At 36.3% G+C, this 14278-nt stretch overlaps 1 protein-coding gene across 2 annotated transcripts in view; it reads right to left on the bottom strand.

Annotated features, from left to right (window-relative positions):
* The window catches only part of LOC121370718 (zinc finger CCCH domain-containing protein 14-like), a 29907-nt gene extending 23422 nt beyond the window's left edge, over positions 1 to 6485 (bottom strand). For both annotated transcript variants that reach the window (XM_041496132.1, XM_041496133.1), the window contains exons 1-4: positions 6368 to 6485; positions 4328 to 4370; positions 3472 to 3586; positions 2237 to 2277 (exon numbers count right to left, since the gene is read on the bottom strand). In XM_041496132.1, coding sequence (XP_041352066.1) covers positions 2237 to 2277; positions 3472 to 3586; positions 4328 to 4370; positions 6368 to 6403 — 235 coding nt within the window. In that variant the 5' untranslated portion in view covers positions 6404 to 6485. The remainder of the gene's footprint in view (positions 1 to 2236; positions 2278 to 3471; positions 3587 to 4327; positions 4371 to 6367) is intronic.
* Positions 6486 to 14278: the final 7793 nt, after the last annotated feature.

Below are 14278 nucleotides of genomic sequence, written 5' to 3'. Positions count from 1 at the left end.
TTTATATCCATAGAGGTATGGTACAACGCCTTTCCAGGGGTCGGTGGGTGGGGGATTTGCCTTCAAATTTTGACAGTGGCCAGCTGTTGGCATACGCGTTACATGTAAGGGGATGTTACTAATTATGTAACACTCTAGGGGTAGAGGAAAAGGGTACTGTATTCGATTTACGTAACATTTTTCAAGACTATATGTTATTTTTATTCATTACTTAGACCTAAAAAGGTGTTTTTTTGGAAATGCGCGGTCAGTCTAGGATTGATCCCCATCGGCGGGTATATAAAAGACCATGGTATGTGATAGCTAGATTAGTCTAACTCCCCCTCCGTCATTGTATTCAATGCTATACAAAGATGGAGGGGGATGGGTGGTCATGAATGACCGTTGAACTCACTAGAATAGGGACTTAAGACAATAGGTACAACCTTAACACAAAACTAGGATTCACACACAGACTACACGCTCACTGCATCAGTACACAGGGTGCATTGACTAATGATAACAATGCACCCGCCCCCATTTAATGGCCCAGCACGTACTCTAATAAGGAACCGGACAAAAGAATACCGGTTCCGAGTACACAATTGCAATGCACCCGGGGGAAGCTGAACAAAAGAATATCGGCCTCCCCCACCCAAACCCCCAATACTTGCTGCTGGTAATAACTTGGTACTTGGTGATGTCTCGACCAGAAGTGGTCAGGTCCTTTATAAGGGCCCTATGGGCAACCTAGGGAGACACCACAGCATCGTAGAGGTCTAAAATTAACGAGCTACTCTCGATTCACTAATATCAAAACCTATATTAGCTCGGCCATTAACCTTTTGACCAACCGTTCAAAATTGTGCCAAATTCCCTCGATCAAAATTGCACACCCTTTTCTCTTTGGCATTTAACTGCTCCATTCAAATTCCATAACACCACCACCACCCCCACCCGCCTGCTACCGATTTGAATGGGCTGCTGGTGCTCCCTTGCACCTGCCAGTGCAGGCGGTCCCTCCTCTCCCCTCCCCCAACCTTTCCTGTCATGGACGGAGGAGCCGGCGTGCGCTACAACAGCTTGTTCTGAATGTGCACGTAAAACCCTATGACATGACATGACATGATATCCTGTCTGTGGGATGGTACATATAAACGATCCCTTGCTAAAAAAAAATGTAGCGGGTTTCCAAGGCGGGTGTGCAGGGATTTCAGCGGGTTTGGGGTTATAGACTGTGTTGAGCGAAGTTTATATGGGGCCATGCTCCCCCAGAAAATACATTTCAATTATTTTTAAGCTTGGGCAAGTAAGGGTTTCGACCTCCAATACTCCCACCCCCTGCACATGCACACAATTCCTCTCTAAGATTATATGTCAAAATTACCAAATGTTAGACATCCAACAGCAGATGGAAGGAAGGATAGGATATGTTTTATTTAACGACGCACTCAACACATTTTATTTACGGTTGTATGGGGTCGGATGATTATTAAATCAATATGCTTTATCTTTGATGTCGTGAAACACCCCCTCCCCAACTTTAACCTTTCCAAACAAAAGAATATTTATTTGAATTTGTCGATTTTAACACATAAAATTAAGAAGTGAAAACGTTCATTGTCTACTTTAGTATGTGTTACTAGTATACAAATTAAACTTTGAAAGTTCTGTAGATAATACGTTGTCAAGATCAAACCGGTTTTAACGAAAGACTCTAGTACCGTATCCTCAACCGAACGTTCTTCGTACAGCGCAAGATTTCTCTTTTAATTTTTTGAGATGAACCCTACAATTTGAAATCGGCAAATGCATGTGTTAATTGAAACTGACAACAGGCTGTCGTTTGTGCTTTGCCGAGCTATGTTAGCACAGGCGACGAATCAAGCATATACTTTTGACGATATCCGTTCATAGCGAACACACACAACTTTTTTAAAAGTGCATTTGAGCTTGTATTTCTCATTTGTACATGATGTTATATGGTAACCAGAGAATGTAACTTTAAGTATAAATAAATCGAACTGCTACCATAACATAAACAATGACTTATTTATTAGCAGTATCCGCATGTACTTACATTACCTTTCCCAAAAACCAGGACGAGATATGGTTAAATGCATTTTGTTACTTGAAATAGTCTACATGTAAGTTTTAAATATGGCTCATAAGTATACAATCAAATACAAATCCTTTGAAGCAACTATAATCAATAGAAGTTCTTTAGAATAGAGAAAAAATTAATCTGAAAACTTACCACCAGAAATGGACTGTAATTTTATCAATAAGCTGTTCAACCTGGAAAAAAAAGAAGAATTAAAAACAAAGATTATTAGATTCTCCTCTTAATGAGTAAAGTGGATGAAATATACCACAGACATTATCAAATTAAAATTCTCATCCCTGTTTAACTGCAAAGAAATGAGAACATATCGTTGTACAGACAACCTGGATTCTGCTACTTTTCCAGTATTTGATCAAACCTCCCAATCTCCTGCCATGGAAATCTAACTTTTTCCTGGGTAATAACATTTTTGTAAACATACATTTTTTTCAATTCACTTACTCTTAAAATAACATAAGGGAAGTAACTATTTTTTTCTTTGTTTTTTTTTCCATTCAGAAAACTTCGGCTAATCTCGGTTTCCAACAATGTATTAATAGTCCCAACTGTTTAACGTTTACCGAAGTGAGAATGTCTGGGAAACTGTAAAGTTGTTTTATTAAAAAGTGAGAACGGTGAAATTAGACATTTTATTTTGTGGTACTACTAGAAGACTAGAATGTGTGTGGTTGTACTATCTTGTCACGGTAAAGTCCAACATTTACATGAAAAAGTACTTGAAATGGGGGCAGCATGCAGCCCAGTGGTAAAGCACTTGCTTGATGCATGGTCGGTTTGGGATCGATCCCCGTCAGTGGGCCCATTGGGTTATTTCTCGTTCCAGCCAGTGTACCACGACTAGTATATGTGCTATCCTGTCTGTGGGAAAGTGCATATAAAAGATCCCTTGCTGCTTTAGAAAAAATGTAGCAGGCTTCCTCCAATGACTATCTGTCAAAATTACTCAATGTTTGACATCAAATAGCCGATAATTAATGAATCAATGTGCTCTAGTGGTGTCGTTAAACAAACCAAACTTTTACTTGAAATGATTATTTATGTTTGAGGTTATTGGTGTTGCTGTCACTGATGTTTTAATCTGTTCAATGAAAGGTAACCTGGCATGAGATTAAATGGGTTGTCATATCTACATGAATTGACAAAAACATCCAATTGACTAGTATAATGTGAGTTCAGTCAGAGTTCATTGTAAAAACATTTAAAGATAAAAATAACATTGGACAAAAGAAGTAGGAATTTTCCAGGGTTTTAAAAAGAATGGGTTAAAAGCACAAGGACAGGTATAATGTTTGGTTACACTACAATCCAGAAAAAAATAGGGGTTATTTGCTTTCATCACTTTCTGAAATAACAGATAAATTACTAACCAACTGGTGAACTTTTTTGTGTTCTGCCCAAGAAACAAGCCAAGATCCTCAGACATCTGGGTATGACTTTTCTTATTGGCAACCATTACCATTATGTAGTCTGGAAGTTCATCATCTATAACAAAAAGTAAAAAGTAAAATTATTTTAATAGACAAATAAAACTGACCACAAAATGTGACAAATCCAAATTATTACTCTGCAATATTTACATCTTGGACACGATCAGAGAAGTCAATAAAAAATAAAATGGTATGATCTTTGATACACCAGCTTCAAGTGGGGTACTGCATGGGATTGTGAAATAAAACTGGTGCAAAGACTTGAAATAGCGATCAATGTATGACCCATCACACCTCAGGAAAGCAATGAGCTTCATGTACCTCTCAAACTTAAAAAAAAAGAACATAGACAATGACGACATTACAAAATTGTACACATATGTACAGGTATACCCACTTAGTCAAGACGTATACGGGTGCTTTTATAAAAATAAGTCACATGTAACTTCAATCATCTATCAAAAACCGCTCAGTGGTAACATGCTCGCTTGATGAGCAGACAATCTGGGATCGATACCAGTCGGCGGGCCCACTGGGGTGGGTTTTTTTTCGTTTCAGCCAGTGGACTACGACTGGTATATTAGAGGCTGTGGTATGTGCTATCCTGTCTGTGGGAATCTCCGATAGTGCATAAAAAAGATCACTTGCTATTAATGGAAAAATGTAGCTGGCTTCCTCTCTAAGACTATATTTCAAAATTACTAAACCTTTGACATCCAATAATCAATGTTCTGTAGTAACATCACCAGTGTCGTTAAAAAAATAAACAATTCATAAAAACCTGTGAAAAACTTACCCACATAAGCTCCAAGTTCTACCAGCTTCGCTTTAATAGCAGACTGAAAGAAAATAGAAAATTCATTGGCATACTATTGTATATTATATATAAATATAATATTTTCATGGAAAAATCAAATCATTTTCAAAACATTATCTGCTTGACATTCTAACATTTGTACTATTTGGAAAAATACAACTTTAATGGTATGAGTAAACGCCAAATAATTCAAACTCGCACATCAGATTTGAGAAACATATATGTATATTTATGTTTATTTGAGACACAGCACTTACATGTAATCATCTAGTTGTCAGAAAATGTCAATTGATATTTTTTAACATTAGCAAGCACACTCTTAACTCTCTTCTCACATATTTATCCAGAAGAGGACTATATAGCTTACACAACATCAACAACATTAAGAAAATTAAGACTATAAATATATTTCATTCTGTATTGAATAGAGGTAAAATACAAAGTCTTTGTGGAAAGGGCACCAGTTGAACTGGAGGTTATATTTAACTTGCCTATCAGAATGTTTATTTTCTGCACCCATGTTGAATCTACAATTCTAAGAATTTCAAACTCTATGAGTGAGTACAGCAGTTTTACTTACAAAAAAACACTTTTCACTGCATCAGAAAACAAATGATATTAATCCCCAATCAAAATGTTTATTTTTTATTTTAGACATATTCGTTAACATAAGTAGTGTCGTTTTAACATTTGTTGATAAATGTTATGTCACTGGTTCGCGCCTGCTCTAGAAAAAATGTGTCGTCCGCGACTATCGAGTCTATTCGTGTGCAACTATAGTTCATCAAGATTAACGTTGACTGTAAGTTGAAGTGCAAGCACAAGTCAACTGGTGATTGCACTTCGACTTGCAGTCAATGTTAATCTTGATGAACTATTGTCCGAACCAAATTGTTAACATCTACAAAAAATTACTCTCCTACCTTTAATTGTCGTTAGATTTCCTCCAAAGTATGTCAAGACACAAATCACAAAAAACACCACTACAAATATACAGATTACACAAACGAGACTGCAACGATGTCGCCGATATCGTCTTTGCTGAGATTGCATAGGGAAAAATACATGCAGTTTTCTGCCGTCTGCCATGTTGCTTGTTTATGGAATACTCTTCAAGAGGGGTGAAAGCCTCCAAAGTACGTGACACAATTAATATGAAATCAATAATCTCTAGTGGTATCATTAAAATAATAATAATAATAATAAATAATATGACATCATCACGTTTGCTTTTATATCATAACATGTTATGATGTTGTTAGATTAAGTCCTATTCTTTCACCCCTCTTGAAGAATATTCCATAAAAAGTCAAAATAGCAGCTGGCACAAAATTACATGCTTTTTGCCCTATGCGGTCTCAGCGAAGTCGATATTGGTCATTGTAATGGTTTTTTCAAGATTTTTGTCTGGACAAACTTTGGAGGAAATCTAACGGCAATTAAAGGTAGGGGAGTAATTTTTTGTAGTTGTTAATAATTTGGTTCGGACAATGGCGCAACTATTGATTACTCTACAATATTTCTAGTCCCTGCCTGTATACCATGACTGGTAATTACTTTCTAAGACTATTATCACTATACATCAAAATTACCAAATGTTTGACATCCAAAAGAGGATGATTAATAAATCAATGTGCTCTAGTGGTGTCCTTAAACAAAATATACTTGCGAGATTGTGCCCCCCCCCCCCCCCCCCGCTTCATCAAGATAAACTCGAATGCAAGTGCTCAATGTGCACTTACATTAGTTTATCTTGAACTACTACCCCCCCCCCCCAATCTCGGATATCGTTCGTAGTTCTGCTGATGGAACGACCAGCAAGGTATAGATTGCAAATATTTCGCCCATATACTAAATATGTCACGGTTGTACAAATCGCCAGGTTACAGCGGATTCAACTAAAATGTTCAAAACGGAGCTGAAAAATAATCATGATAATCATGTTGCCAACAATAATTTTGTATTCAATCTGTGCACTGCCATGATTAGTTGATTAGCATAATCTAAAACACATCTTACTCGAATTTTATTGCTTATCTCTGAACCTATTTCCATTTTGCTTGAATGATGTTATACTTCTACAAGTTCTTACAACCAGTACTAAATCACAACTATCGGCGACGTTCCGCCATCGTTGTTGTGCGAAGCGTAGTTTTGTTTCCTCCAATATAGTTCGGAGCACCATATAACAATGATTTAGATCACTCTAATCTAATCGTTCTTAGAGTCGAGCAAGAAATACCGGTCTACATAGTTTTACCTGCATAAACTAAAATTTGTTTTATGTTTAGTTTTATTATTTACTGGACTGTCTTATACACAAATATGAATTTGATAGTATTTTTATTTATACTATTAATTATGGGAAGAAATATGACATTGGAGAGACGAGGGGGTAAGTAAGACAAGGTGTCCCCCTTGTGCTGCTCTTAAATTATTTTTTAATTTCATTTATTTCCCAAGTAAATAAACTAATACCACAGTAGTTAAAAAAAAAACTAAATTCAATGTCATAATACATAACTATTAACAGATAGCAATGTTTTGTGTATATGATGAATTCAAATTCTGAATCTATTCAATCTTCTCGTTCCAGCCAGTGCATCACGACTAGTATATCAAAGGCTGTGGTATGTACTACACTGTCTGTGGGATGGTACATATAAAAGAACGATTGCTGCTAATCAAAAAGAGTAGCCCATGAAGTGGCAACAATGGGTTTCCCCTCTCAATATCTGTGTGGTCCTCAACCATATGTCTGACGCCATATAACCATAAATAAAATGTGTTGAGTGCATTGTTAAATAAAACATTTCTTTCTTTCTATTCAGTCTAATCAGAAAGAGTAGCTCATTAAATTGCATGGCTGCAGCAGGTTTCCTCTTTCAGTATGTGTGGTCCTAACTATATGTCTAACACCATATAGCCACAGTTAAAATGTGGCAACATTACTTTGTGGTAAGGTGCGGACTCCAGATATAAGCACTGTGGACATCCAAATAGAATAAAAGCTTGTGATTGAACGTAGTTTCTTCTCAATACATGGTGTCAGACGTGGAATACAAATACACAACCATATTCACTGGACCACACAACATAACATTTTAAAAACAATTCCATGGATCCAATGGTGAACTTTTCAATCTTTTTTTAGTATTTTTCCCTCAAAAAAAAACAACAAAAAAGAAGGAAAAAAAGAAAGCAAGAAAGAAAGAAAGCAAAAAATAGATGTTCTTTGTTACTGTCACTGAAAAATCAATTCCCTACATCATTACTGAGAGTCCAATTTAAGCTTAATGAAAAATGAATATGAAATGCACACACACACACATACACATACATGCACACACACATGCACACCCGCGCGGACGCACATATGAACACACATACACCTCAAACACAACATCCCCTTTTGAAACTACAAGGATAAAAGTACAAAACAACAACGCTCAGAAGATATACTAGTACTTGTATTTTAATTAAATTACTATTATAATATGGCAGTTTTTTTAATTTATACTGTATCAACAGTTTATTACAATTATTATACATTATTATACAATCTTTATCTGGAACATTTTAAGACATGTACGTGTACAACTATAAAAAAAGGCATGTTGATGAAAATGCACACATTTACATTTATTAAATAAATGTAAAAATATATAATTGTATATACATACATCCACTGTATAATGTACAAGATTTTGTTTTTTCCTGTAAGTAGGTCAATGATTCAACTGTTTCAATTATTTACTATATCTTTTTTAGACTTGCAGATATAATTAGTCTGTGTAAAATGGAAATCAAGTAGTTCTGATAGAGTTCTTTCCTGACATGTCACAGGGTCAATCCCTCAGTGGTATAGTTTTCCCTCCATCCCAAACAGTGCTAAACAACTTGTATATCAAAGGTAGTGGTATGTAGTGTCCTGTCTATGGGGAAAAGGCACATAAGATCCCTTGCTGCTTTATCAATTTAGCATGGCAGCAAGTTTCTTTTTCTACATCAACCAATTTTTGAAATAACCTACCTGTATGTTGGATACCAATAGTCACAGTTTAAAATAAATAGAAAAATTGTTTAATGAACCACTAGAATATATACTGATTTTATTATAATCATTGTCAGATGATATATATTGGATGTTAAACATTTGATAATTCAGACATAGTCTTAGAGGCATAGACAGAACAACACATACCATGGCCTTTGATATACCAGTCATAAGTCACTTATATTGGGGCAGAAAACCCCCACATACAATGGCCTTCGACATACCAGTCGTGGGGCGCCGTACTGGTTGAGACAGAAAAAAACACATACCATGGCTTTTGATAGCACTGGTTAGTCTGGAAAACGAAACTAAGAATGGGTTCACTAAGGGAATTCAATCTCACAACCAAAGCACATCAAGTGACAGATCCACCAAATGAGTAAGATTCCACGTGCCGAGGTGTCATTAAACAAATATTCCTTTCCTTTCTAATGATACAATTCCATATATCAGGGCCTACATCAATAAATAAAGATTTACCTTTTTACTACAGCCCAGGGCCCCGTTCCACAAACCGATCTTAGCCCTAAGATTACCGTAAGCGCATAGCTACCCTATGCACTTAAGTTATCATAGGACTAAGATCGCTTCGTGGAACGGGGCCCAGGGGCCTAATTCACTAAACTCTCGCAACTTTGTGATCTCACAGTGCAATGCTAAAAGACTTGCAAAGAGGATGTTTTGTTGTCTAGCAGAGCCTAAGAGACCGTTGTGAATTAGGCCCCTATGTACTTAGCTACCTTATGCACTTAAGGTGATCTCAACACTAAGATCGCTTTGTAAAACGGGGCCCTGTAGTACAAACAACATGACTTTTACTTTTAGAGAGTGACTAAAATGACCTGTATCGATCTAATCTTACTAGTACTGCACCACTACTTCAAAATGAATTCATCATAGATACTTTGTACATTTTCAAACTGATTAAATTCAAGCTGAAAAAATGAATCTGTGTTTGTGACACCAGTTATATACTAAGATCAACAGCTTTAAAATGTCTGAAACACGGACTGTATATCCATGTGTTTCTTATCAAACAGGGGGCGGAACATAGCCCAGTCGTACAGCACTCTCTTGATGCACGGTCGCTTTGGGATCGATCCCCGTCGGTGGACCCACTGGGCTATTTCTCGTTCCAGCCAGTGCGCCATGACTGGTATATCAATGACCATGGTATGTGCTATCCTGTCTGTGGGATGGTGCATATAAAAAATCCCTTGCTACTAATGCAAACATATAGCCGGTTTCCTCTCCAAGACTATATATCAAGATTACTGAATGTTTGACATCCAATAGCCAATGATTAATAAATCAATGTGCTCTAGTCGTGTCGTTAAACAAAACAATTATTTCTTATCACAGAGTTTACAGTAGGTCACATTTTACTTTAGTTCCTACTATACAGGCCTATATATCTTTTTGTACATACATAATTACTGGAGATCAAATCCAGTTTGGGCTACTACAACGTTATGACAAGAAACACATTGTACATACAGACATTTTTAATTGTTAAAAAGGCTTGGTTAGTTGGTTAATATGTTAGTCTGAAGGCTGGTCAACTCGCCCCAAAACCAACTTGTCCCCGCGGTTGGACAACTCACCCCGAACTGTTTAGTCAACTTGCCCCCCACCCTCCACTCCCAAAGTTACCAAATCGTCCTAGTGTTTGGTCAACTTGCCCTAGTATTTGGTCAACTTGCCCTGGTGATTGGTCAACTCGCCCTAGTGTTTGATCAACTCACCCCAGTGATTGGTCAACTCACCCCGAACAGTTTAGTCAACTTGCCCCCCACCCTCCACTCCCAAAGTTACCAAATCGTCCTAGTGTTTGGTCAACTTGCCCTAGTATTTGGTCAACTTGCCCTGGTGATTGGTCAACTCGCCCTAGTGTTTGATCAACTCACCCCAGTGATTGGTCAACTCACCCCGAACAGTTTAGTCAACTTGCCCCCCACCCTCCACTCCCAAAGTTACCAAATCGTCCTAGTGTTTGGTCAACTTGCCCTAGTATTTGGTCAACTTGCCCTGGTGATTGGGGTCAACTCGCCCTAGTGGTTGGTCAACTCGCCCTAGTGATTGGTCAACTCACCCCGAACAGTTTAGTCAACTTGCCCCCCACCCTCCACTCCCAAAGTTACCAAATCGTCCTAGTGTTTGGTCAACTTGCCCTAGTATTTGGTCAACTTGCCCTGGTGATTGGTCAACTCGCCCTAGTGATTGGTCAACTCACCCCGAACAGTTTAGTCAACTTGCCCCCCACCCTCCACTCCCAAAGTTACCAAATCGTCCTAGTGTTTGGTCAACTTGCCCTAGTATTTGGTCAACTTGCCCTGGTGATTGGTCAACTCGCCCTAGTGATTGGTCAACTCACCCCGAACAGTTTAGTCAACTTGCCCCCCACCCTCCACTCCCAAAGTTACCAACTCGTCCTAGTGTTTGGTCAACTTGCCCTAGTGTTTGGTCAACTCGCCCCAGTGGTTGGTCAACTCGCCCCAGTGGTTGGTCAACTCGCCCCAGTGTTTGGTCAACTCGCCCCAGTGGTTGGTCAACTCGCCCCAGTGGTTGGTCAACTCGCCCCAGTGTTGTTGTTTTTTTGTCTAGACAACAACAGCAGATGAAAGCAATTTAATAATTGTTCATTATTTGTTTTACCACTATGACAGTTCACACTTCTGAACCCCATTTGTATGTCCTGGCATGAAATACATTGCAGTTTCATCACACAAAAGAGTAGATGAAGTTTTTTTAATGATCATCTGAATTATGAATAGTAGAGTGGGATATGGGCGAGTTGATCAAACACCGGGATGAGTTAGTAACTTTTTGGAGGCAAGTTAACTGACTAAACAGTTGACCAACTGCTAGGACAAGTTGGTTTTTGGATGAGTTCACTTGCTCTCGTTTTTATGGCATAAAATTTGAGATAGTCTCTTTAATGGCAATCAAATATGACTAAACATTATTTTTATTATTTGTTTCTGATTTTCTTGCAAAAAAAAAAACAATTCTCAAAAGAATAAAATATACAAAATACAAATCACTGATATTAACTACATATCAAGTGTATTAAAAAATTGACTAGGAGAATAATTCTCACAATATAAAAATGAGAGTCAAAATGTTTTTGTCAACAAAATAAGAATTCTACAAGTTTCAATTACAGATAACACAACAAAAATGATTGTCCTAGAAAACATTTAAATTCTGGGCAGCAGAAAAACACTCAAACAATCTTAATAGTGTGAGGTTTAGTCAAAAGTCATCTGTCACAAATGTGATCTTCAGTCAAGTTGATATATTTGTAACATTTAATGTCAACATTGGATTTTGTCTGTTGGCCAATCCGATCCATTGAACTAATAGTAGCTTACTGGACCTTCAGCTATATACAGCGTTTTCTCACAACACTAAAAACAGACTCTAGTCCATTCCAACCAAGAATTTGATCACAAGGACATATTTACTGCAATACTACTTAAATTTACATTCTACAAGTTAAATGGCTGATATTTACTATTGGTCCATTAATTCATATTCATTCCAAACTGAAGCAATATAGCAAGGTAAATACTATCAATAATAAATGTTAAGCATCTACTGACCAAAAGGGCTAAAATACACAACACAAATGGCATAGACATTTCTTATCCTATAACTTACCCATGATATCCATGTCATAAACCCATGTGATAATTTACTTTATTAACCCAGTTAATAATGGTATGCAAATCTGCAAGGTCTCTAGGTAATTTGTTGCTGTGGATGGGTCATTTGCTTACAAGCCAACAAGACCTGTGTACCTGAGCGTAACATTTTCAAAGATTTGTTTAAAATGCATGACATCAAACTAATCTGTGCTAATCATGATGGAAGTCATATTATCGATGGCGGCGACTTTAGTACTGTGATTTACTAAAAAAAAGTAATTAGAATGTTATTTTAGAAGTGTTATAAGATAAATAGAATTCGCTACTCATGTTTTTTAATAGGTAAAATATCAACCTCATCTAGCCTCGACAAATACCGATTAACATAGACTCGGTTGATATTTTCCATATTAAAAAATACTCGTGACGAATCCTTTATATATCAATAGGCAATACAAGAATTATAATAATGATATATTTCATGAATTTGATAAAGAGACAGTGCAAAACAAATGATCTTTGATGATGTTCAGCTTCTTTGTGCAAAATCTACTTTCACATTTATACATAATGAAAGGTTGCCATATGAAAAGGTGACTTTGAGGCATTTTCTCATCCAGCATATTCACCTGACCTTGCTCCCATTGATCATCCAGCATATTCATTATATTTTCAAACTTGAAGGACCTTGTGTGTGGAAAGGCGTATTTGAATACTGATAACAATGTTAAATTTGGCCCATTACAAACTTCAAAGCAAAATAAACACTCTGCTTCAAGACTATTTCTTTGAGAAGATGCTTCAATTATTGCATGGCAAGTAGTTATAAAGGTTAACAGATAGCCCAGACATCATTATCAAAAGTGTTCCAAATATGACATGTATTATGTGCGAAAAATAAACTAATAACATCTTTCACACTAATGAAGCTATTCTTACGGGTTTTTTTGGGGGGGGCTTGGCATAAAGGGATTCTATCAAAGTTGAATGCCAAAATTACGATACCTGAAAGTACATGCCCATAAAAAATATAATAATTTCATTTATTAAGGTCGACGACAGTCACTCTTTGCACCCTTGTTTTGGCTTCGTACACAATAAATATAACATATCTTACCGTAATTTCAGTTGAAATCCATATTTCGTAAAAGGTACAATTTTTTAATCTCAAGATTTTCTTCAAACACATTAAGGTGCATTAGTAATGTTCAAACAAAAAATGTTCATTAGCAATTGTGCATTGGAATTTTTCCAGCATTCTTAAAACAGCAGACAACGTTGTTTACAGGTCGGTATTTTTTAATTTTTCATAATTCTGAACAAAATATTAATTTTAAGTTTTAAAAGTACCTTTTGTCAAATAGATCACATAAACAAAATCACTGTTGGATATGTTTTATTTATTGTGTATGAAACCAAAACAAGTGTCCGAAAAGTGACTGTTGTCGACCGCAATAGAAAAATCTATAGATCACAAACAGAAGATTATATCAGTTGTTGCATTTAGCTCCAAATGTTTACCTGTAATTTTTTTATGGTAAACACGTGGTGGTTGTTTTGATGGATATATGACAACTTTCTGGGGTTTTTTGTTGTTTTTAAGGCTTCTTGAAACTGCACATTGTGACAACACATTACGATTTCAATACTTTTTAGTTAATTATGCAAAAATTATGTGGTATTGATTAATTTATAGTCAATTATAATTAAAAAATAATAAAAAATAATAATGAATGTAACCCCCACTCCTATTTTTTTTTTTAATCCACACTTGCAACTACGATAATGCACCTTTAAAATACACTATCTATGAACTGTCCTGACCCAAACATTGCACATGTACTACTGTAAGATTTTTAACTTGAATGAGGAACACAGTGGTGATTGCCCTAAAAAGGTAATGAACTTGATCAATGAACAAGAATGTCTCTTCAATATATGAAGAGTTCAGGCGCAAAACGCGATATAAACCATTTTCTTTCTTCAAGTAAATCCCGCGATATACTCTAATTAAAAAAATCACTTTTACTGAAAATGAAAAATGGATATATCGCGTTTTGCGCCTAAACTTTTCATATGTTTAAGAGATACACAAAATGTTTTATAACACATATATCATATCTGATATATACAGCACCATTTACTTTCAGTCACATGGATAATATATAAATACAAATGCAAATGTTACTAGAGGGAAATAATCTTCATGATAATAACAAATCA

Source organism: Gigantopelta aegis, chromosome 4 (genome assembly GCF_016097555.1).
Source record: "Gigantopelta aegis isolate Gae_Host chromosome 4, Gae_host_genome, whole genome shotgun sequence".
Taxonomy (NCBI): Eukaryota; Metazoa; Mollusca; class Gastropoda; order Neomphalida; family Peltospiridae; genus Gigantopelta; species Gigantopelta aegis.
The sequence above is the reverse complement of the archived record's forward strand: the minus strand, read 5'-3'. Positions and strand labels throughout refer to the sequence as shown.